Here is a 24,098-nt window from a genome sequence, read left to right as displayed (position 1 = left end):
GATCGTTACAATATTGCCATTCAGTCATGCTTTTCATGTACATACTTTCACTTAAGAATTACTATTTATTAAGTTCATTTTGCTTAAAAAATGCTGAAAATTAACTGGGCACTGCTGGGAAAGTGTTTTTCCTTTTTCACTGATGCATGTACTGCCGATTGGTAGAAACCTAGTGCCTGTGTGACACGAGGCCCTAGAGTCCAGCTTGTTTGTCTTTGGAGGGTATTTCTCCCCCGGCTTCCTTTCTCACATGAGTTGGGAATCAGGTGTTCCTTTCTCCAGGGCCGGTGCTGCCCGGGCATCCCTGCAGCCGTGATACTATCTGGTCTACATGTTCAGAGCTGTGGTGTCAGTGTCCCTTTTGGTGAACAGGCTCCAGGGGTCTGAAAGGACTAGACACGAAATCACAGGAACACGCCAGGGGCTGCCTAGTCCTGAGCAAAGACCTGAAACAGTCAATGAAGTGGGGCTCAGGGCAGACACACACCTGAGACCTGACGCTCAGTGGTACCAGGATGGGGGGTCAGGCAAGAGAAAGGGTGGAGGTCGAGGAGGGAGAGAGCGTGAGAAAGAAGAGGCAGGCGGAGGCAGCAGCTGCCTCTGCCTCTTGTTTCTGCCTCCCCCCACCCGCCACCTGCACCCTTCATTTGATCTGATTCAGTTTGTGTGGGGATCTTAGCAGGAGCTGGAGCATCCCGCATTCCCAGAACCCACAGTGCTGCAGCTGGGGGTGAGTCAGGACTGGGCAGAGGGCGGGCAGGGGCCCCCAGGGGCCCTCCCAAGTCAGAGCTTCCTCCCCACCGCCCACCCCCTGCAGGGACTCCACTCGGGGCCAGGGAGTGTGTGGGATGATGGGGAGGAGCTCAGGCTCACCTGGCCACTGAGGGGTGGTCCATAAACAGGCTTTCCTGACTTCCCTTTGGTCTCATCAGAAAGTGCTATTTGTTGTATTTTGGGGCCAATTACACTATTTCATTGGAATGGCTTCTTAAAAAATGGGTATAGAAGTTTCTCTAAATTAAAAATGTCCAAGTTTCAAACGTCTTTTTAATTTCTTTAAACAAGATACTATAGACACATCTTGAAATTTTTAATCTAAAAATAGGATTTCATCAAAATACTCTAAGTATTCTATTCTGGGCATTGATATACCTTGTATTTACTATTTATGGCTCTCCAGACATGATAAACATTATACTGAAAAAAAAAAAAGAAAGAACGCATTTAACTTCACTGGTAAGTACAGAATACTGTGAAAAAGGAATCATGTGGGAAAATATGAGCTGCGCCTGCTTGAAAAGCTCGTCGATGGTTCTGAGGAACAGTGGATGTTAAGACACCATAGCCTCCAGACATGAACAGACTCAGAGAGGAGCCAAAGGCAACAGCAGTCATAGACCTGCACATCCTTTGCTTGGTAAAAACAAAACACAAATCTCAAATGGAGCAACTCGCTGTCACATGTGTGACCCGCTGCCCACTCCCGACTCTGCGGGTGGGTCCTGCCAAGACACTCTGCACACGAAGCCCCAGGCCTTCCCCCATGGAGCCGTGTGCGCTGGGGAGCGAGGTGGATGCGAAGGGGCGGGCGGATGTGACCCAGCAGGGCAGGTGTGAGCGCGGAGGCACAGATGGTGCTCCGGCAGGTTCTACGGGCGGTGGACGGTGGGCCCTTTCGTTGGCTCTATCCTGCTTTCAGGGGAACTCAAGTTTTCTTCTCACAGAGACCACAGGTGGGGTCCAGGAGGTGTCAGGCTCTGCTTGACTCAAATTCCCCAGGTTTTTCCAATTAAAATGTGCAGGTGGACCTGCCTAAGCGGGGCCAGGCTCACGGGGCCTGGAGTGGAGGGAGAGGCACCTCCAGGCTTCAGGATGACCCGAGCTGGGCCCTCCCACCACCCCAGGCCCCTCCTTGAGCTTCCAGTCGTCCCAGCTCCTGCCCCTGCTTGCCCTCCTGTGCCGGGAACCCCGGGGCCCTTCCTCGTTTCCTGCTCACTCGTGGCAAAGTGCCAGGCCCTGAGCCCGGCTTCCTGCTGCCCTTGGACCCTTGTCTTGCTGCAGGCGGGCCCTGCAGACTCCTCGTCCACCTCTCCTGCCTAGAGGCACCCTCCAGACACGACAGACTGGCCCCAGGCTGGTGCTAGTGGGCACTGGGTGTCAGGTGCCAGCCTCCTCCAGGAGCAGCTGTTTACATATCAGTTGGGGTGGTTTGTGGAGACCCAGTGCCTCAGACGAACGTGAACATGCAGCCCCAACCCAGGCCCTGGGGGAGGCTTGTGACGGGTGGGTGGGCGCCTTCTAAGCCCCTAAGCATGTACTTTGGGCGGCGCCCCCGCATCATCCCTGTCATCTGCTCCCTGTGCCGGGAGCTCCTTTGTACAAAGCGCAGAAGGCGTCCCCGAGGATCAGCTCAGGGCGCTGCAAGCTGGGGTTCTACTCGGAGCCAGGACCGGGCTGTGCCTCCAGCCTTGAGAGCAGGGCTCCGACTTGGGCTCCAGAGTCAGAGTCACAACCGGCCCGAGGCCTCTGGCTGTCTGAGCTTCGTCTGGTGAGACGTCGGAGGATCAGAGACTGGCCTTGACCCTGGCTGTGTGAGAATTAAGATTTTACTGTCTTTCCTCAGTTATTATGAAAGATCACTATGAGTCATCTGTTTGCAAGAACGTTTTCATCTCTGTTGAAACTTTATCTTGGAAAAGTTGTCCACTGCCGTGCCCGTCTTCTCTTGTCAAAGAATTGTGTGCTGAGTTTGACTTTATATTAAATCCTAGGAGAAGCATCTCCTTCCTGACTTGTGACAAATACTGGCAGCTCGCTTTGTTTTGCTTTTGCCCCATTGTTGTGGGATCTGTGAGTACAACGCTGTGCCTGCATTTCTCAGGTTAAGTGAGGAGCCTGGGCTGCTACGGAGCTTTGCTGTTTCTATTTTGGAGGATCAAGGGGCCGGTTGACCAGCATGATGGAGCCAGACATGAGTCCTCAGTGGTGAGAGGCGTACAATGGGCTGAGGGTGTCCTGGGTGCCTCCCCACTGCACGGAGCGGGCTCGGGTTCCTGCCCCCTCGATCCCAGGCGCCCCGGGTGTGCAGGGCGGGGGACCCAGAAGTGGCAGAACCCTGCTGCTGCACCGTTGCAGCTGCTTGAGTGGAGGTTTTGTTGTTCAGGACGGAGATCGGAGAGCCAAGATCAGGGACCAAGATCCAGCAGTTTTCGTGTGCTCTGGGCTTGCTTTCTAATAAAGCTCAGTCACAAGGGCAGGACTCGGTCTGGGATGAGACGACCCCAAATGGCTCAGACCTTGTCTGCGCTATTGAGTCGTTGTCCTCCAGGGATGCAGCGGTGGGAGCGATGGTGTGGGGTGTGGGACCCTCGTCACCGGATGTCGGCAGGTGGGTTCCTCAGGCCCTTGATCATGGCCCTGGTGCTTTGGGAACTGACCCTTTGCTCTGTGAGAATGGTTCACTCTCTGGTCCTATTTTGGGGCTCCTTAATATCATGCACCTCAAGTCCTTTTGAAAGGAAGTGGAATAAAAACTGAAACTGATGAATGTGACAGCTCGCGCTTTCTGGCTTCTTTGGGGAGGAGCCCATGGCTTTTCTCTTCACTCGTGGCTTACCCTGAAGTCCCACACACTGTGCTCGTGGGAGCCCCTCAGTCGGGAGGTGCGCGGCGGGGCGGGGGCGCAGGGTGGGCCTGGCTGCTTCTCACCAGCTGCACCTCGGCACTTTTCAAGGCAGCACTTGGCACCTCCGGCCTGAATGGAAGCTCCCTTGGACACATGGGGGAGGGAGACGGGCCCTCTGTGCTGGAAGCGGGGTGTGGTGGGCAACCTTGGTCCTGGCCTCCTGGGAGTGGCCGTCAGAGAAGCACCACGCCCCTAACTCAAGGCGAGTTGCTCACCTGAGCTTGGACAGGCGTGTTTCTGGAACACCAGAGGAAAGCGAACGCTTGGTGCAGGTCAGCACCGTGGGGGCGCCCGCTGCATGCAGCTTGCCCTGCAGGCCTCACAGCGCTAGCAGAAACTGGTCTTGCTCCGGCGGCTTCCTCACCCATGTGCCCAGGCCAGCCTTCTGGAATGCTCTGCACAGCTGCTGTTTGACGGCCTGGTAGGTGCGCGCCCCCAGCTTGGCCTCACAGTACATGGACGGCGTGTCCCCGTGCCGTGGGATCCGGGTGCTCAGCTGTGGAACAGAGCGAGAGGGGCCGTGAGCCTGCTGGGAGCGGCCCGCCCAGTGGGGGCCGTGGTGGGGGCTCCAGCTGCTCGCTGGCCCGTCTGAGGCCCCGACACTCACTGCCACGTAACTGGGGATACCTAACCTTGGAGCATTTGTCTCCGTCTGTCTGAACCGGAACCACATTGACTCTGAAGTCCCCGTGGACTTTTCACAGGCTGGGCTGGCCACAGCCGTTCACCACTGAGCCCCCTTCCATCTGTTTCTGGGGCCACAGGGCAAGCCTGCTGCGGGTGGGAGACCTGCTTGGAGGGGCCATGTCCGGGGTCCCCGGGAGACCAGTTGGTGTGTCCGCGGTCACCTGGTCCCACCTGTGCCCCCCACCACCCCCTGCCTTCAGACCCTGGGAGGGAGCGGCCCCCACCTTGCCGTAGAGCCGTGCCCACCGCGCCGAGAGCCTGTGCTTGCAGAGCCGGGAAGAGCGGCCGCAGCTTCGCCTCCCGGTGGTGGCATCGATGACCTCCACGTCTGCCGTGCCCACCACCCAGTTCACGCTGAAGTGGGGCGCCTTCCCGGGCTGTCGCGCCTCTGCCTGACTCACTCCTGCCAAGAGAGACCAGGTGCCGGGTGTGAGCGCCACCCGCCCAGCGGGGACCAGGGCTGAGGGAGGGGCGGACGGCTGCTGTCACTGGGCTCGGGCGCACTCAGGGCGTTGAAGGCAAGGCTGTCCCATGAGGACACAGCCCATGCGTCCCCTCTCTGGATGTTTGTCCTGTGGACTGGGGAACGGATGGAGTCATGGGAAGGCTGCCTGAGAACACGTATTCATGGGGTGCCCGCTGCATGCCAGCTTCCTATGGGGTGGATGCTAGGGTCATGGACACAAGATGGAGTGAAAAGAAGTGAGGCCTGAGGGTGCAGGGCTGCTGGCATGGCGAGGTAACCAGGGCCCAGCGTGAACTGGAAACCAGCCTGTGTTTGCCTTTCAGGACAGCAGAGCATTAAACCAGTTCCTTGTAAGCCCAGGGGCTGCTGCAGATTCTAAACCACGGAGGATGGAGGCCTCGAGGAGGGGCGCTGACCCTGGGCCCTTGGCCACGTGCCCTACACACCCTTCCACTCTGTGTACAGCCATCATGGCCAGTCCCCGGGTCTGGCTGGGGTCACACAGGAGTGGGCAGAGGACGCCCTGGGCCTTGTGTTCATGGTCCTGACACTGCAGGGTGTTCAGCCCAGCCCCTCCCCACCCCCGCCCCCTTGGCCCTCCCGACACCCGGATCCAGCCACTGGGCACCTCTCCTGTCCACACGCTGCTCCACCATAGCCTGCTGCTCCTGAGCAGATGGCTGGATGGCTGGACAGTGGACGGGACCTCTTAGTTCCCAGGGCAGCAGTGCCTGGTGCTGGAAGTCACTGCATTGCAAACCCAGCCCCTGTGGCACCCACCCCCCAGGAGAGCCACCCCCAGGTTGTTGGTGGCCGTCACCTGCCTAGGCTCAGGCCTGGGGACCCCTGGGCACAGCTTCGGGTCAGACTTGCAGGCACCATTCATGGTGGGGGTGTGTGTGAGGGGACCCCGTCCACCACAGGTCAGCCCAAGGTTATGGCGAGGAAAGCTGGGCCATGGTCCTAGACGGCCCCTGTGATCCCTGTCCCACGGCTTCCCTGCATTTTGCCAAGGCCCCTCTCTGGCCTTGGGGACCCCTGGCATCTGAGGGGGGGGTCCCTGATTCTGGCAGAGGGTTGCAGGTCTTAGGAACAGGGTCTCGTGCTTAAGAAGCCTGGGTCTCTGAGCACCAGGCAGTTCAAGCCCCGATGTTCTCCTGCCCTGTCTGAGCTCTGGGGTCCGAGATGCTGTCCTTGGCCGGCGACCACGGAGGGGGCGGGGGACCAGGGGTGGGAGGTGCCTCCTCTGGGGAGCTGGCTTGGCGTGCAGGTGCCCTCACAGCTTAGTGCCTTCTGTTTTCACTGCCACCCTGTGGGCACTACCAGTGCCCCTCGGCTCCTAAGTGAACGATTTCAGGGTCCCGGGAGGCGCTCCCAGGCTGACTCTCACCACAGCCCGCCACTGTCTCTGTCTCCTCTTTCTGAGGATCTTGTCCAAGCCCAAGCCCTGGAGTGGCTGGTCCCTGTAGGTCTACACGCATCTGCCTGGCCCCCCTGCAGGGGAGGAGCAGGGGGAGCACGGAAACGCCCCTCTTCTGCCTCCCCGGGGCTGCCGGTCAGGACAGGCTCCTTGGGGTGGAGGGTCACCCCCACTGAGCCCAGAGTTAGGCAGCTGCCGTGGTATGGCCATGTAACTCCTGGTGCTCAGGACCCCGAGCTGTGCCCCCTCCCAGGGTGGGGGTGCTGGGGGGACACTCAGGGACTTGCTCTTGGATAAGGTCGGGGTGGCCCGCAGCCCTGGGTCCCCTCCCCCGTTGGACACGCGTGCTCATTGCTTGTACTTCCGTGGCCCCGCAGACACAGCCCTGACGGTGGCACCGCGCATGCGGGGAATCCACCCTGGACCGTCACCGGCGCCTTCATCTGCCCGTCTGGTCTTTCAGGTACCGGGCGCTGGGTCTTAAGCGGCCATGGGCCCAACCCGGAAAACCTGACCTGGGGCCCGTGGCTGGATACAGGGGTATGCATCTGAGGATGGCCGCCTTACCGCTGAGCAGGGGCCGGTTGTGCCGGTAGGAGGCAGGCAGCTGGCCGATGTCCTGGGTCCGGTGGCTCATGACGCGGGAGAGGTGGCCAGTATGGCGCAGGCTGCCCACCACGATGCTGTGCAGGTACACGGGCTCAATGAAGTGGCAGAGCAGCGCGCCCTGCAGGCCCAGCACGTTCCACCTGGGGGGAGATGGGGGTCAGGCCCTGGGTGCCTGGCCCCAGGGAACCTGGCAGTGGGCGGGGCCTGCTCCAGTGACCCAACGAGCTTGTTGGCCTCTGGGCTGGTTTGACTTCAGGGGCCCTGAGCAGAGCATGGGGCTCCGAAATGAAAGCTGCTCTGGGTGCATGTTGGCATCTGCCAGCAAAGGTGACAGGGCCCTAGTCAGACTTTCCCCCAAATTTGGGTGGAACAAGGTTCCATGTATGTGTTATTTAAGGCAGCATTCTGCAGTTTCCATTCTAAATAACGTGCTTAAAATCCAGCCTCCATTGCCATACAAGCATCGCGCAGCTAATTTCTTACTTACATCATTGTTCTTTTCATTAATTAACATTTCTCTACGGTTAGAGCGATTATTGTGGGGCCTCCACGCCGCACATTTCCTTTCATGATTAATAAGGAGTCATTATATTTCCCTTTCCCGAAGCAGTCAATTAACACAGAATTCTTTCCATTAATTACTGAACACTCAAACCAGCAGGCCTACCTGGAGAGCAGTCTGCTCTGGGAACCTGTGACACCAATTGCCTTAAAAAGTTCTCTTTAAATTTTATTCCAAAAACACAAGCAATTTAGCTGGCGATATTAATTTGCCTCAGAAGCATCGAGGTGAATGAGAAACATCTTTTAATCTCATGCAAGAAAAGGCAGCCATCTGGCTGGCGAGGATGGAGGCGCGTCCCCCCCTCTGTAAGTGCGGGTCATTAAAGTAATGTGCTCACCCACATAAAACTCAAGTGGAATATAAAAGGTAATATTTACACACAAACAGTTTAGTCCCACAATTTAAACAGTCATTGGTTTTATGAAACGTTTACTTTAGCGTATCAGATTTGCATAACTTCACTTAAAAAAATGATTGTGGTCATTTCTGAGTCACATCCTGTCTCTCTGAAAGGAGTGGAGGGCTGTCCTTTGGGGTCTGGTGGGCGATTTTCCCAGAGAGAAGGCATCTGAAATGTGTGAAGGAGAGGACATTGCTGGAGGCATGAGATGCAGGGGAGTGGACATCCCTATGGATAACAAAGCCCTTTCTCAAACGATGAGGTCAGCATTCCAGAGGCCGTCTGTGGACTGGCTTGGAACAAAACTGTATCTGAATGGCTCTGGCTGTGGGATTGTCTAAAGACAAACAAATTCTGTATCTGGCTTCCTCCTAATCACCTTCGCAGCAGAGACCATCAGCCTTCTCCTGGCCTGGCTGTAGGAGTTTAACTTGTCCAGCCAATGTCATCGATAAAGCTGAAGTCACTCTGAACACAAACTGGAGAGTTTTCAGTTTTCTGGAGGGAATGGGAGAATGCCTTTCCTCTAGTTCCAACAGTGATATTACCGCAGTGTTGACAGAGAACAAAGTTCCAGATCTGGTTTCCACAGTGTTGACAGGGAAGAAAGTTCCAGATCTGGTTTCAGTGAGATAATCCTAAAGAAATACATTTGTGTCTGTCTGTCGGTCACTGAAATACCAGCGATACCTGAGGGGGCGATCCTGGGAAGAAGCTGGCCTCTTTAATTAGGGACGTACTCTCCGTGCCCAGAGGACCCATGGGACTGCCCGGGCAGCCCCAGCCCAGACTGCCCTGCTCACACTCAGAGGGAGGGACCCCCACGGCCCAAGATCTCAGTGTAGGAGTCCCTGGACAGCAGCTGTAACTACTTGCAGTTCATTTTTATGGAGAAAGTGTTAATCTGTTCATTTAAAGACACATTGCAATCGATAATCAAGTTCAGATTCTTAAAATTAGAAACCATATCTAAAGGAACATTAGTTCCAGAAGATTTAGACTTTTATAAGCCTCTGGACTCTGAGAGACAAGAGCTAAGACCCCCAAAACCCGTTCCCTGTCCTTTCAGGAGGTGGCGTTTCAGTGTTCGCCTCTGACGGAGGGTTCGGATCACTTCTCATAGCCAGGTCAGAAAGACCAGCCATGTCTGTGGGAACTGTCGATGTCCCACACCACTCTGGCCTTGTAGCGAGTTTCACTCTCTGTCCCCTGATGTTTGAGGTCCTAGAGACAGTGAATCTTCAATTCTGCGTCACCTGTCCACTTCACTTTCTTGGGGTCAGTCAGAAGCCCAGCGCTCTTGGGGTAGCAGGAGGACTCCCTTACGCTGGAAACAGCTGCTTTTCCCTCTTAATGAGGGGTGAGAACATCACAGGGGAGGGCGCGTTTTCTTCTGACAGAGGAGCCAGCTGATGCTACAGGCACTTCTCTTTGCTGCAGAAATCAGTGCTTTGGTTTATGTGGTTGGGCCAGGGTGGTTGGTCCCTCCAGGGCAGTAAGCAGCCCTGTTTCTCCTGCAGCCTGTTGGTCATTTTCCTCAAGATTCCAGATCCCTGTTTACAGGGGCTCAGGTTTTACCTGCCATGTAGCCCAGGAAGCCACAGGGGCACCAAGTGTACCTGGGCCACCTCCATGTGCAGGGGCAGGGTCAGGGCCTGGGGTCCCCGCTGCCCGGCTCCCCAAGTCCCTGGGTGTCTGCCTCTCTGAGCCCCAGCTGCCCCTCTGATGGCTCTGCCTGACCCTCCAGGAAGGTAGGGGATGTGAGCAGAGTCCAGGACCCCAGGGTGCACCTCAGCATCAGACCAGGCCGCCCTCTGGGACCACAGCCCTCATACCCCTCCCCACACCAGGGCGGCTCTTGCGCGAGGAGAGGGGCTGTTACCTGGTGATCTTGTCCGTGCAGGACATGGTAACCAGCTGCTCGCCCAGCAGGACGCCGTCCCAGGTCTGTACCGCGCCCGGGCCACGCACAGGCACTGTCCCCTCCCCCGACTCGATCTTCGTGCGCAGGTGCCCCCGGAACTTCCTGGCCAGATGCTTGCTGCTGCTCACTAGGAGACAAGAGCCGCGTAAGATGTGGGTGAGGGGAGTGGGTGGGAAGGGCGGCCTCACAAAGAAACAAGAGCCGCATAAGACAGGGGTGGGGGGGGGCACCAGGCAGCACCTCTGGGAGGGACGGGCTTATGTAGACGTGGAGGAGCTGGGACACGACTCCGCCCTGGTTTGCACAGTTTGGACACTGACCATCAGAGGCTCTGCAGCCATCTGATCTCTGAACACTGAGCACAGGTGGGGCAGAGGAGGAGCCGTGTGTACAGCATCGACATCTGGGCTCTTTCTTACCTCGAGAGGTTCTTTTCGCCCTTTGTGGCCATTCAGAAACCACTCTTAGTTCCCAGGCAGTGGGCTGCAAACCCAGTCTAAATCCGAGTCCTGGCTCTATGGTCTCCCAGCTGTGTAGCCTTGGAAAAGCTACTTAAGACCACTGTGATAGTTATTTCATCTAAAAACGTGGATAGTGGGGGTACCTCCCTCCTAGGTTGAGGGACTGAGATGGGACCTGGGAGCCCAGAGCTGCTCCCAAGGGTCCGGTGTGGGGGGCAACTCTATGCCCAGAAGTGATGCCAGCAGGTGGGGTGCTGCCTTGTCACTGTTCCCCATCTTTCCTCTCCAGAGCCCCCATACCCCCACACACCACAGTTACATGAAGCACTAGCTTGAATAAGACGAAGATTAACTTTACTACTTTGTCTTTTGAAAAAATTTCTACGCACTTAGTCTGCATTATATTGTATTATAGAAATGCTTAACTGTTTTGCATGCAAATTATATGTGAAATATCATAGTGATATTCAGCACTGATACACACAAGATGACATGGATGGACAGTAGATGCCTTCGTTACAAGGTTTCTATGTAAGTTTTAGAATTGTGAAAATGCATTACTTTTTTGCATACCTCACTGAAGGTACCAAACAATAAATGACATTTGAGTTTACATGGGCACCTTCTCTTACAAATCTCAGATAATTCTCGGCATATTTTCTCATGGTTTCTAAGAACTGAAGTTCCTTTCCTACCTATTCATAGCACCCAGAGGCCATCTCTGGGGAAGAAAGTCACTGCACTACTCAGAGAGATTTCAGGTTGTGACTGACTGTGCTACCAACCAGGTCCTTGGCAATGTGAGGTCCAGTTTGGACTGGCCTCTGAGTCTTCTCTGGAAGGAAGAAACAAGCTGAGAGGCTGAGCCTGGGGGTGGCACAGCCAAGTGATGCCGGCTCTCCCCCGGGTAGAGCCTGAATCTCTTCTTTGCCATTTTACATGGCACTAGGACTCAGGTGACAGTGATGATGCTGGTGATGCTGGTGATGGAGCCCGCTTACTCACGCTCGGCCGCGCGCTCGTGGGGTGAGTGCAGGCGCGCGTCTCCGCAGGGCGAGGCGCTCAGGTACAGGTGAAACAGGACACCTTCTCGCAGCCGGAAGCCGCCCTCCTTCAGCCGCTCAAAGATGGAGCGCTCGCTGTCCTCGCGCCGCTTGCTGCAGACAGGAGGGCGCTCAGCCTCAGCCCGGGCTGGGCTCCCCAGGCTCGGCTCACAGCCGCCCGCGCACCCTGCGCGTGTCTCCCCCCCGCGTGGACCCCCCTGGGTCTGGCCTCCACGGTCCTCCCTGCCCTGCGTCCTCGGGGCTGTGACCCCGATCGCGTGTCTGTACCGGGGATCGTGGGGCCCCAGGTTCCCGAGGGGACCACACCTACACTGCACCAGGTTCTGAGTCAGATGGAGAATGGGGAGAGAGGGGAGTGGCCCCCCAGGAACTCAGGGCGTGGACCTCTCCGGCTGCCCGCACAGGGGAGCCCCCCTGCACGGAGGAGCCCCCTCTGCACGGAGGAGCCCGGCTGCGGCCGCTAGCGGCCCCGCCCACACCCCTGCCCTGCCGGTCACCGCCCCCTTTCTCCGGGTCCAGCTGTTTCACATGTCCTGCCTCATTGCTGATGGATTCCTCACACAGGCGGAGCCTGGGAACCCCTAGGTGTCCCACCAGCCTCTCTGCTTCCCTACTCTGCGCCAGGCCCCCAGCCACAGATCCCCAGAACCTCGGGGCAAACGCGCGGCCCTGGCTTTCTGCAGCCATTTTTGGTCCCCTCCCCACGACCCCCCAGGGCGGGGGCCCAGGTGTCCGTTCCCCCTGCCCCGAGCCTGCAGCTGGGAGTCAGCGCACAGCCAGGCCCGGGCCATGGTGACACACCTGGAGTCAGGGGTGTTTGGAAACATTTCTGACCTGGACGCTCAGAACAGAAACCCTCCCCACCTTAGGCGAGATCTCCAGCTCTCTTCCCCACATTCAGCCCTGGCCGACCCACTGCTGGCCTGGAACTGAGGAGAAGCTGCAGATCAGGAGCTCGGATAAAATATCCAGAGTGTGTGAAAGCCTCACTCCTTGTGTGTCTGCTAAGCACCCCTGAGCCTGTCCCTCCTCTGTGCGACTGCTGGGACCCTGTGTTAGAGGATGTGGGGGACAGCAGACCTGGCCAAGATGCCCGCTGTGCTCGGGGCCACCGAGAGTCTGACCCTGCCTAGGGGATCCTCAAGGGAGACGCCCCTGGGAAGGCCCAGTGAAGAGCCGCGTGCTTTCGGGGCACGACCACTGGGAGGTGCAGGGTCGGCCAGGACCAAGGGGATGCCAGGACCGAGGCGACGCCAGGACCGAGGGACACAGGCGCAGGCCTCGTGCTTACCTCAGATGCAGCTCCAGCTGTGCATATAGGAAGTGGACCAGCGCCCTCCTGGCCAGGATCTCTGCGTGGCAGTCGTTGACCACCAGCCCCTGGTCGTTGATGTGCTCGCCGCTGATGCACTTCGTCCCTGAGGACAGGACGACTACCTGGGCTTGCTTGGCGTCCAGGCCTGGGGGACAGAGGAGGCATCAGAGCCCGCGGCTGCTGCCCTCCCCTTGGGCACTGAGTCTGCTCTCCTCCTCTGTCCCCAGCCCTCCCCCCAACCTGAGCCTCAAGTTTATCTATAAATAGCCAGCCAGCTGGCCAACTGAAGGTGCTGGGGAACCCGGGAACCTTGCTGCTCCCCGGCCCGTGGCCAAGGATCACCCTCTAAATGGAAGACTCCCTGGGGGTGGGCCTGACACCCATGTGTCCCCTCTGGTCCCATCCAGGGCCATGCAAGCTGCTTCCTAGCCAAGCTTGCAGGTCCATGGGGAGCTCTGAGGGATATTGTTATGTAAGTAAGGAAAGCAGCTCCTGCTGATGGGGGTCCAGAGCCCTAAACCCCAGGGTGCGGGGGCGGGGTCACAAAGCCCCACGGAACAGGAGACAGGACTGTGAGACCACCCTGAGCCAACCCGATCTGTGGTGATGCCAAGACCCTGATTTCCAGGTTAAATCCTGAGTCCTGGCTTTCCTGAGAGCCAATTGGCCCTCCTCCCCCAGTACACGTATCTGAAGATCAAAAGCTCTTCAAAGGTATAGCTTTACCCAGCTTCTTGTTTGCGCCTTAATTAGTCCCAACCCCTCAGAACATCCTTGGACCTGTAGCCGCCCTGGTGGGTGTGGGGGGCAATTGGAGCTGATGAACTCTACAGCTTTGCTGACACTTCTTCCTTTCTTCTATCTTTTTTTTGTCTCCTCCCTCCCTCCAGCTGCCTCTTTCACAAGCAGCTGTGCCCAGCTTGGACAACTGATGGTCATAATTAGGGAGAATGTGGAATATTTTGTTGAATAAGATAACATGGTTTAAACATCCTAAAGCCACCCCTGGCACATAGACAAACACTAGATGTTAGTGTTTTTTCTTTAATTTGTTCACTAACAAACAGTGCTGTGTTTCCACTAAAAAAAAAAAAAAATAGATTGTAATTTTAGAGACTGGAAAAAAGATGGGGATAGTTTTATTGCCTCCAGAGAAAATAGGGAGTTGGTTTTCTTCCCCCATGAAATCTTTGGGGCAATTAAATGCTGGGCTATGACTTGATGACCATCCACACATGGCATCTGAATGGCTTTGATGGGAGCGACTGATCTAAGAAGAACATGGCCCAGGTTCAGTCATCTTCCCTTCTTCATGTACTCCTGATACATGCCGCCTTCCCGATGCAGGTGGACACAGGCATTTCTGGGATGTAGCCCACGGTCAGGGCTGCTGCCCATCACCTGGTTGAGCTCCGACCTGGTGGGACCTGGTGAATTCTTCTAGACTAAACACTTGTTCATTTGCGTGTGAGCCAGGAGTGGGCTGGGTGGTCCTCATGTTCTTTCTTGCTCCATTTTAAGGGGAGACATTTACCATAAACAAGTCAGCACGCATGCTATGTGGGATCAGTGGTAAATCTATCTTGCACTTTGTGGTTTAAACTAACAGTTTAAACCCCAGATTTAAAATCAATTGTCCGTCACATTCCTCATTGCGAAGTGTCCGCCCCCTGGAATCTCAATGTGCCCTGTGTCTCCATGGAGACACGTCAACTGAACAGTTATTATGACCGACTCCTGGGAATCCAGTTCATCATTTACCATCTTTCACTGCAGCGCGGGGCTTCTGTCCAGTTCATTGGCTCCTACTCATCTCCCCTGTGTCCTCCTGGGCATAAATAAAATACCCTACTTTTAATTTTACTATCGAAGCAACCGCTAGTCATTCAGGGAAAAAAGGAAAAGAAAGCATTTGGGAATGTGGGGACAAAGTTCTTGAATCCTGCCTCTATGAGGCCTCTGTGAAGGTGGATGTTCCCTTGTGCTCCTGGTGATGGAAAGAAGTCTCAACTGTATTTGATCTGTCAGGATCTATCGAGTGCCAATGGGAAAGCAGTGTTTAAGTGCCAGTTCTTCTCGAGCCAGAGCCTGGCCCAACTCTCCACCTCCTTGCTCACCTGAGCAAAATGCACGCAACAAAGCACCTCTTACATCTCTTAATGTCTCACGACTCTGAAAGGTTGGCTGACGTTCCAACACTGAGCTCATTAGCGCTCCCAATTTTCCTGGAGAAGACAGGCCTGGCTGCTGCCCAGAGGGCCTGGCATTCTGGACGGAACTGTCCTGGGCTGTGCTCTCTGCTGCCTGACTTCAAGGAGGTGTGTTTTTTCAGGGTGGATATAAATCCCAGGCGGAGAAGGCAATGGCACCCCACTCCAGTACTCTTGCCTGGAAAATCCCATGGACGGAGGAGCCTGGTAGGCTACAGTCCATGGGTCGCTAAGAGTCGGACACGACTGAGCGACTTCACTTTCACTTTTCCCTTTCATGCACTGGAGAAGGAAATGGCAACCCACTCCAGTATTCTTGCCTGGAGAATCCTAGGGACGGCGGAGCCTGGTGGGCTGCCGTCTGTGGGATCGCACAGAGTCGGACACGACTGAAGCGACTTAGTAGTAGTAGTAGTAGTATAAATCCCAGGTGTTCACATATGTTTAAAGCTACACATTAACTTAAATGGGAAAGAGTTAACTTAAATGGGAAAGAGTGAAACCAAAACTTCTAACTTTTGCAGGCCAGGCTGGCAAAAGACAGGTTTAAATGTAAACTTCTAAAAATATAAACCAGGGAACCCCTTTTCTGGCTCTTTCATAACCTTAGAACTAAGCAGTTGCATGGACAGATCTTCAGCACCATGCCTTGAGTTGTGTCCGGGGCCACGTGGATGAAGGACTGGAGCCTGTGGCTGCATCTTAGCTCCGCACACCCCCTGCCCCCATCAGATGCGAGGGTCACCTGGCCTCTTGGTCTTGGTGTCTGTACTTCTTCAAATCGATAATAAAGATCCTCACCTTTCCCACTTCTTGGGGTTGGAGTAATCAACTGATTGGCGTATGTGAAAATGCTATCAAAATTACAATTTTGATATCAACTGAGACTCATGACAAACAGCTGCTCAGAAATTGCTTCTTCGTGGGAGCGTGGGCGCTGTCAGAGCAGAGCTTGACCTGGGCTCCACCGGAACATAGTCCAGATTTGGGTCCAGAGGCTCTGATTCTCCTCCGTTTCCAGGCCCGTGGGAAGGAGGGGTTCCAGGGGGAGCGTGGCTGGGGGCGGGGCTTGACCACCAGGACCTGCGGAGTGGAGGGCGTGGAAATGGGCCTGCCTTCCAGCACTGACTGCAGAGAAAGCAGGATGCTGAGTCAGGCTGAGGGCAGGTGGAGCCTGCGTCCCATTTTAATTCAGGGGCTGCCCCCCTGGAGAGGATGTATGGGGTTGAGGGACGCCTGGCAGGAGGTTCATCTCTTCGCTCTGGCCTCGGGTGGTCCCTTGTGGATGACCAACTCCTGCCCACTCTGCTCAAGGAGGCTCCTGCAGGGGGAAACAGGGTGGGTAGGGCGGGCAGCATTTCTCTTCAGGTGGGAAATCTGTGCACGGTGCCTACGATGATTGAACCAATATTTTATTCACAAATGTGGATATTCATACAGAAATTATAACCAGGATAAAAGGGAAAAACTAAAACTAAAGAAAGACGCCACCGATCACAGAGGAATCACTGTGATTAGGGACCAGAGACAGGCTCAGGAATGTGCTGGTGAGTCAGAGAAACCTGAAGAGACTGGCCGGTAGTGAAACAAGAAGAGCATCATCCTCTGAAGAAACAGGAACCAGAGGACAAGACAGGAGTTGCAGACGATAGCAGGCAAAAATTAGAACAAGGGGCAGCTGAAGAGCTGTCACATACACAGGGAATTTCCAGGAACACAGAGTAAAAGGTAGATTAACAGCAAGTCTTTCCTGGTGGCTTAGATGGTTAAGAACCTGCCTGTAATATAGGAAACCCAGGTTTGATCCCTGGGTCAGGAAGATCCCCTGGAGAAGGAAGGGCAACCCAGTCCAGTATTCTTGCCTGTAAAATTCCAGGAACACAGAGTAAAAGGTAGATTAACAGGAAGGTAAAAGACAGGGAGTTAGCTGAGAATGTTGAAAATTTGACAAAATTGTGAAAGAAGGAAGGAATTTATCAGATAAATGATACAGGAAAAATTGCAAAATAAATGACTTAAATATGTCAGAGAAGGTGACTGGCTGCACAGTCTTATGAAATTATGTAGCGTTCAAGTGAAAAAGACCCTGCCCTCCCATGGCAGGGGTGGGGCAACCACTGCAAACAGATGTCAGTTAGGACATTCCTGGTCAGAGATACTGGATGAGAGAGCAGAGAAAAGCCCTGGAAAATACCCAGGGCAAGAAAGCGTGAGCTCAGACACCCCATCTCACCCTCCCAGGAGCAAGAGACCTGGGTCAAGAAGCTCCTGGAGACGTAGAGATTCAGTTTCTGTCCTATGCATTTTAAAGATGTTTCTAGAGACAGAAGGAGCATGGACGCTGAGACAGTGGTCTAGGCGGGTGGTATGGGACCCCTGGTCCGGCGGGCAGAGGCTCCAGCACCGGGGCACCCCACAGGCGCGAGGGCTTGGAGGTCACGTGACCCCCCACAGAGTGGTTTAAGGAAGTCTAGCTGCTCGGACCAACCTTCAGCGTCACATGGTCCGAGAGGTGGGGGGCCTTGAGGATGGATGTGACCCGACAAGGAGACAGGCTTTTTCCTCAGAGATGTCCCCTCCCCACCGGGAACTGCGAGCTTCCCGCAAGTCACCTGACTCTGCCATGCGATTTATAGCATCCTGAGTGTAGATGCTGCTTAGTGGTTTCAGTCTTAAACTCATGGCAGAGGTGAGATAGAGGAGACAGCCAAAGCACAGAACATGGAAGAGAGTATGAACGTCATCGGTGATGACATAAAAATCCGTCCACATGCAGAGACATCACCAGGGGAAGACAGGGTTGACATCACCAGCCCCAATTTACAAAATGGAAAGTGAAGATGCCCCATCCAATCTAACAGGGTGAAAAGCAAAGGGTTAAGTGTATATTATAGACATAGAAGTGGAAAATAAAATAGTATCCATTTTTAATAGTGTGACTCAATTGATAAGATTTAGAATAGAAAATCTTGAAACATAGAACCAGCACAGTATTAGAGTCATAAGAGCAAAATTAAGAATGATTAAAATGTCTGCCTCCAAGTTGGCTTGGGGCTGAGGATGGAAACTTCCATTTGTAAGTTCTCTTCTCTTTGTGCTTTTCCCAGTGAATGCAGTGTTTTCATAAAGGTAAAAGCTGTTCTGTTCATAAGTATATATTTCTGCCATTGTATTTCTCAGAGTGGCTACAAAACGGCGTCAGTCTCACTAGTGAGCTGATTGATGTGAGCTGATTGATTTTTCATTCCTGCCTAAAAATGGAGGGGATGACATGTCAGGTTTTATTTCAAAATAAACTTAATTTATAACATTGTAATATATGTTACAAAAGCTAGAAAAAGACACATCACCCCCTTTTAGAGTTTCTTAGGCATTTGCTTGGATAACTGAATTAGAATTATGATTACGTTGCCCATCACCTTTAAGTAAGTGGATATTTGAAAATATTTCTATTAGTTATTTTGCAAAATATTTCCTAATCTCTTTTTAATCAACTTGTTTATTAAACCTCTTTATAACAGGAAAGGAAATTTAAGTAATTTACTCTTCCATGTTCATAAGTTACTAATCAGTGTAGGTTTACCATGTAGTCTCACATTCATGTAATATTGCATGCATATGTGCTCAGTCATTTCAGTCCTGTCCAACTCTTTGCAACCCTATGTAGCTCCTCAGACTGCTCTGTCCATGGGATTCTCCAGGCAGGAACACTGGAGTGGGTTGCCACACCCTCCCCCAGGGGAATCTTCCCAACCCAGGGATTGAACCTGTGGCTCCTGTGTTTATGCATTGGCAGATGGATACTTTACCACTGAGCCACTGGGGAAGCCCATGTTATATTGTGTTGGCCAAAAAATTTGTTTGCGGTTTTCCGTAACATTTTATGGAAAGCCCCGAATGAACATTTTGGTCAACCAATGCATTTAGTTTCTTCTTTACGTGGATTGCCTGCTGTGGCCGAGTGGATGGAGGGCTGCCTCCAGAGGCAGTGGTCTGGACTGGGGAGGGGGGCTCTTAGCTCTTAGTTTGGGACATTTTTGATTCTATCAAGGCAGAGTGGCAGGGTTACCGAACGCTGGTGGCTCCCGTGGGGTGCCTGCCCCAAATTCAACAGTGTCACTGACGGAAGAGACTTGCCTTTGACTTAGAACATTACCCTTATAAAGTGATTCTTACATTCCAGAGCTCTTCATGTCCTTTGTCCTAGTCACCAGCTTACCCTGGGAGGAGGCATTTTCATTTCTGTTTTCCCAACGTGGAAAGACTGAGTGAGTGTCCTCATGCTGCTGCCCCGACCCCAGTGGCCTTGTGTTCGGCGGCCCTGGAGGAGCCTCTGGTGTCTAGAGTGAGAGGGAAGTGGGCCAGTTGTCTGGCTTCTAACACCCATGCTTTTGGACATTAATCATTCTCTGGTAGGTCATTACCAGCTCACCCCAAACTTTGCAACTAGAAACAGTTAAATTCAAATAACTAGACGGCTAGTTACTATTAGTAGGTTATTTAATAGTGAGATGTTTTCACCCAAGTTGATGTTTTAAAACTAAGCATCAGTTTCTTGAACCCGGCTGGTAAGAGCAGCCTTGATGGGCTGTTTGTCACCTGTTCTGTCACCGTCCGTGAGTGCTTAGGCGTGGGGGCTGGGGAAGGCCTGCCTTTTGTCTCCTGTGATGGGCTTGTTCAGGGTGGTGTGCGCCCTGAGAAGGGGGCTGAAGAATCTCAGGGTAAAGGGTTCCCTGTGGGGCGTGACCCTGGCTGAGCTCCTGCAGACAGGATGCTGCGGTCCCCCCGACCACGGGGTGTGGGGACATGCCTGACGAAAAGGGACTGCCATGCCCTCTGGTCGCCCTTCTTCGGGACTCTGGGGAGCGGACGGTCTGCTCTGTTCCATGTCTTCATGGGGAGGGGGGTCCTGTTTCCAGGATCGCCCCCCTGCTTCCGGGTGGGGAAGTGTTACCTCGGGTCATGACGATCCCGGCCAGCGCCTTGTGGCGGGCGTGCGCCGAGGCCAGGCCCGTGGCCAGCTCTCGGAACTTCTGTGTGACCAGCTGTGACACAGCGTCTGCGAACTCCTGGAAAACACAAGCGGCAGCCTTGTGATCATGCCCCCTCCCTCCTCCACTCTGCCTGCGGCCTGCCACCCACTCCGTGACCCCCCAGCCTCAAGATGGCAAGCCGGCCACGGCGATTCTGGCCCAGCGTGGCCCTGGGGCATGAGCCCCCAAGCAGGACCCTGGGGGGATTGTTCCCGCCTCCCTCCTGCCTCACAGAGGCTTCCTCCGGTCAGGGGGAGGGGAGGCTGGTGCTAACACCACTGACAACCGGTTCCCACTTTCTTCCCTGTGTCACAGAACCAATCACCCCAAAACCCGGGAATCACCCCAACATCTGGGAACTGCCCTTTCACTTCAGAGACTTTCCAGGTGCTTCCTGGATGGCAGGGTCCAGAGCCCCCCACCCCCGCTTCTGAGCGCCCCCTCCTGCCCCGTCCCCATCTGGCCTCTGAACCACCCGGCCTCCATCAAGACCTTCCTTTAAACATCTCCCCTACAAGCCTTTTTTCTTTATCCTTTTAAGGGGTCCTTGACATTTATGTTAAGCGTATTTCTCAATTAACATTTTATAAAGGTGAATGTAGAAAGAAAAAAGCAAAGATTTCTTTAACTTTTCTTACTCTGGGTGGAGGCCAGTCTAATTAAGATGTACAGGAGTATTTAGCTGGTTAAAATTTATCTCTTTGGTATTTAACCAGTTTCGCTTCCTAGGGCAGCTTTGAGACGTCTCGCTTCTTTGGTATTTAACCAGCATTACTTTCTAGGGTGGCTTTGAAAAGTCTCGCTTATAGTTTTGCCAGGGGGAATTTTATGGAATGTTTATATATTGAACTATGACCCTTAGTTTTTCTGGGTTTAAAAGTCAGAAGAAGAGAATTGTGAATAACCATCTGCATCGGAGAAGTGCATGTCCTCTGTTAAGGCACTGAGGTGTCTCCTCAGACCTTCTGGGAAATGAACAGACTGGGCTTCATAGGGAACTCAGCCTGGAGCTTTCTGTGCTCAGGCCTCCTTTCCTCACAAACCCTCTGCACCCCCCCGACCACCTAGTCTCCCATCTCCCCAGCCCCCCATCCCCTCATCCCCAGCACTGCAACTATTTTCAGTGATTGGCTTTAATTAGATCACATACATGCTTGCAGCTGCATGTAGTTCTTCATAGTTGGATTTGTGTGTGTAAATGTTGTTGATTATGTGGTGTGTTAGAAGCCAGGCAGAAACTTAGAATTCACTTTGGGAGATGCAGACTTACCGTCTAATTTAACACTAGGAATTTTTAATGTTTTAATCACTTGAGATTTAATACATACAGTCAACTCTGGTTGCTGTAAACCCAACTAATCAGACTCTGAGATAATTTGATTTTTCTCCATTTGGTTTATGGTAGAAGCAGCTAAATGTTCAAAAGCAAGCTTGTGTTCTGAATTATTTTTGTAAGTTCCGATTCCAGGGTGCCTCCATGGGCTACATGTAGCTCCTTTAGTCTCCTAGGATGGAGGCGAGCACCCCAACCAACAGCAAACTTTGAGGGGGTCTTTCCAGCCCACAGGCTGAGCAGTGCAGCATCAATGCTTTCTGGTCTAGTCTGTCCCTGATGGGGAGGGGAGGGGTCCTACAGAGACCCCCGAGTCTGGTCTAGTCCATCCTGGGGGAAGGGGAGGGGAGGGGTCCTATATAGACCCCTGAATCTGGTCTGGTTCAGCCCCTGGGCACAAGCCTAGTGAGAGTCGTGATGAAGCCCCTCCTGGCACCCTCAGGGTGGGTGGTCTGCCCATCAGGACAGCAGAGAGTCTGGTGGGGTCTGGGTGGGGCAGTAGAGGCTGGATGTGGGGATGGGTGAGAAGCCAGCTTTGCAATATCGAAAGCCCTGTGCAGAGAAGCTCTAAAGACTCACTGCAAAAATCCCGAATAATGAGCTGAAGTGTCGTTTGCAACATAAATTCCTTGTTAAATAAGAAAAAGAGGATGTCCGGCGGCTGATGATTTAGCCTCTGAAGGTCCCTGGTAGCAGGAGAGGGTCGCTGTGTCTTCCCCAAGTGGGTCACGGCCTCTCTTGGGGCTTACAGTGGGAGGAAATGTGATGCCCAGGGGCCTGCCGCCTCCCCCCGCCCCGCCCCCTTCTCTTCTGCAGGAGCAGACGGGATGACTGGGGTGGGGGTTGCAGAGTCTGCAGAGCTGCCCAGCCCCTTCAGGGCCTGATGAGCTCCGTCTGGGGTCTGCTGATGCTGTTCATGCAGAACTTGGCACAGACTGGACACCTGGAACAGAAGCGATCAGAGGAGAGCAGACTGGCTTCTGGTTAAATGATGGTGATCGTCAGGTGGCTCTGCTTCCAGAGGTTAAGTGGGGAAGTTGGCTCGGCATTTAATGAGCTGCACGTTCCCAACGAAAATAGGAACGCGATTCTACTCTTGTGTATGTGGTCCACATGCTGCCTGCCGGCCCCAATTACCGAGGCAAATTACCAGCATTATTCAAATAGGAAAAATAAACTTTAAATAGGAACACCAAAAGAATCAAACTCCACTTATTTCCAACACTAATATTTTGAAAGGCCTAAGTAAATAAAATGTGTTGCAGGAGCAGTCCTCGGAGTAAAATTGACATTCAGCCAAAGTGGGGAGGATATTAAAATCGATAGATTATGAGGGAGAGAGCTGTGGGTAAATATTTTCCTGCTGAAATCCCGCCTTCGGGTTTATGCTGCTGGAATATCAGAAAGGTTAGATTTGCATATGGGCAGGGCAGGATGGGGTACCCTCGCCCTCCTGTCCACCTTGTCTACAGCACACAAGGTGAGTGGGCACCCGGAGGCAGAGGGAGACTGCCAGTGGTCGAGGGAGTGGGGCTGACTCGTGTCCGCTCTTGGCCGTCCAGACGGCCGGAACCGAGAAGGCTGGAGAAAAACTGTGGGGATGGTCATCAGGCCACCAGAGGGCGGGCACGGCTCAGAGAGGGCCCCGTGAACAGGAACAGGTGAGGATCTTCCCCAGCCTCCCTCTCAACACTCCTCTGGGTCCGAGGAAAAACTGGGCTCCGGGCCTTGGTTGTGGCTCCTGTTTACTGACAATGGCAATAAAGCCTCATTTATTTCAAAGTCAGGGACTGGTGAACACGTGTGCAATGATTCAATTATTCTATATCTTGAATTACTGGATGCCTATAACAAATCTGAAGGAAAGTATGAAAGATGGAGGGCCTTTGTCACCCTTTCCCAGCACCATGGAAAAGCTCTGAACTTGGCACAGAGCTTGGACAGTGACGGTCGAGATGGCCATTCCAGTAACGGCTTCTCTGGTGCCCACGACTCCCCTGGGCCGCCCCTCCCCACTCCCTGGATGACCCTGACCCCGAGGTGTGCCATTTGCTGGGTGTGCTTTCAAAGAACCTGGACGACGGGTGAACATCGAGGGGCCTGGAAAGCTGTATATTGACATGACCTACCCCTCTGGGCATGGATGTGTACTCTGAATCCACTGATTGTAAGGAGAAATCACACACACATCAAAGCTTCACGCAGCTGGGTTTAGTGAAAACTTGGCAATTTGGGATGAGAAGATGCTCACCAGTTAGGCCATTTGATGATCTTTTATCACTTTTACATTTGTTGTTATTTTTCAGTTTGGAAGACATTTGAACATCACACGAAGGTTTGGAGTCAGGCTGACTGCACTGCTGGCTGCCTGGCTGGTCTACACTCGTCTTTCTGACTCGTCCATCCTGCTGTCAGCCTCGGGCCAGGTGTTCCGGGGTCACTGACAAACATCGCGCTGGTCAGCCTGGTGCCCGAGCGGTCCCTTCCTGATCATCTTGGCAACAGCAGTGTCCACACCACCCCCCACACATACACGCCCACACACACTTACATACACACACACACACATACATCCCCCCACATCCCCCTCATACACACACACACACCCACACACATCCCCACACACACACACACACCTACACACACCCACCCACACCCCACACACATACACACACTTACCCTCCACACATACACACCCCCACACATACCCCCCCACATACACACCCCCCCCACACCCACCCCCACACACCCCAACTCCGCACACATTTCCACTCCACACATTCCTCCCACCCCCCCACACCCCTACCCCACACACACCCACTCTCCACACACACCCACTGTCCGCACACACCCACCCTCCACACACACCCCCACCCCACACACACTCCCAACCCCACCCCCAACACCTCCACCCTCCACACACTCA

The 24,098-nt window shown here is 53.9% G+C and overlaps 1 protein-coding gene across 1 annotated transcript in view; it reads right to left on the bottom strand.

Annotated features, from left to right (window-relative positions):
* Positions 1-4,004: 4,004 nt before the first annotated feature.
* ADARB2 (adenosine deaminase RNA specific B2 (inactive)) overlaps positions 4,005-24,098 on the bottom strand; it is a 227,355-nt gene continuing 207,261 nt past the window's right edge. Inside the window, exons 4-10 of the mRNA XM_081556245.1 lie at positions 19,761-19,875; positions 12,573-12,741; positions 11,223-11,374; positions 9,715-9,883; positions 6,826-7,007; positions 4,597-4,775; positions 4,005-4,181 (exon numbers count right to left, since the gene is read on the bottom strand). Of these exons, the coding sequence (XP_081412371.1) occupies positions 4,005-4,181; positions 4,597-4,775; positions 6,826-7,007; positions 9,715-9,883; positions 11,223-11,374; positions 12,573-12,741; positions 19,761-19,875 (1,143 nt within the window). The remainder of the gene's footprint in view (positions 4,182-4,596; positions 4,776-6,825; positions 7,008-9,714; positions 9,884-11,222; positions 11,375-12,572; positions 12,742-19,760; positions 19,876-24,098) is intronic.

This window comes from Giraffa tippelskirchi, chromosome 13, assembly GCF_054371585.1.
Source record: "Giraffa tippelskirchi isolate mGirTip1 chromosome 13, T2T-mGirTip1v1.2.pri, whole genome shotgun sequence".
NCBI classification, from domain to species: domain Eukaryota; kingdom Metazoa; phylum Chordata; class Mammalia; order Artiodactyla; family Giraffidae; genus Giraffa; species Giraffa tippelskirchi.
This window is presented reverse-complemented; position numbering and strand designations above follow the sequence as displayed.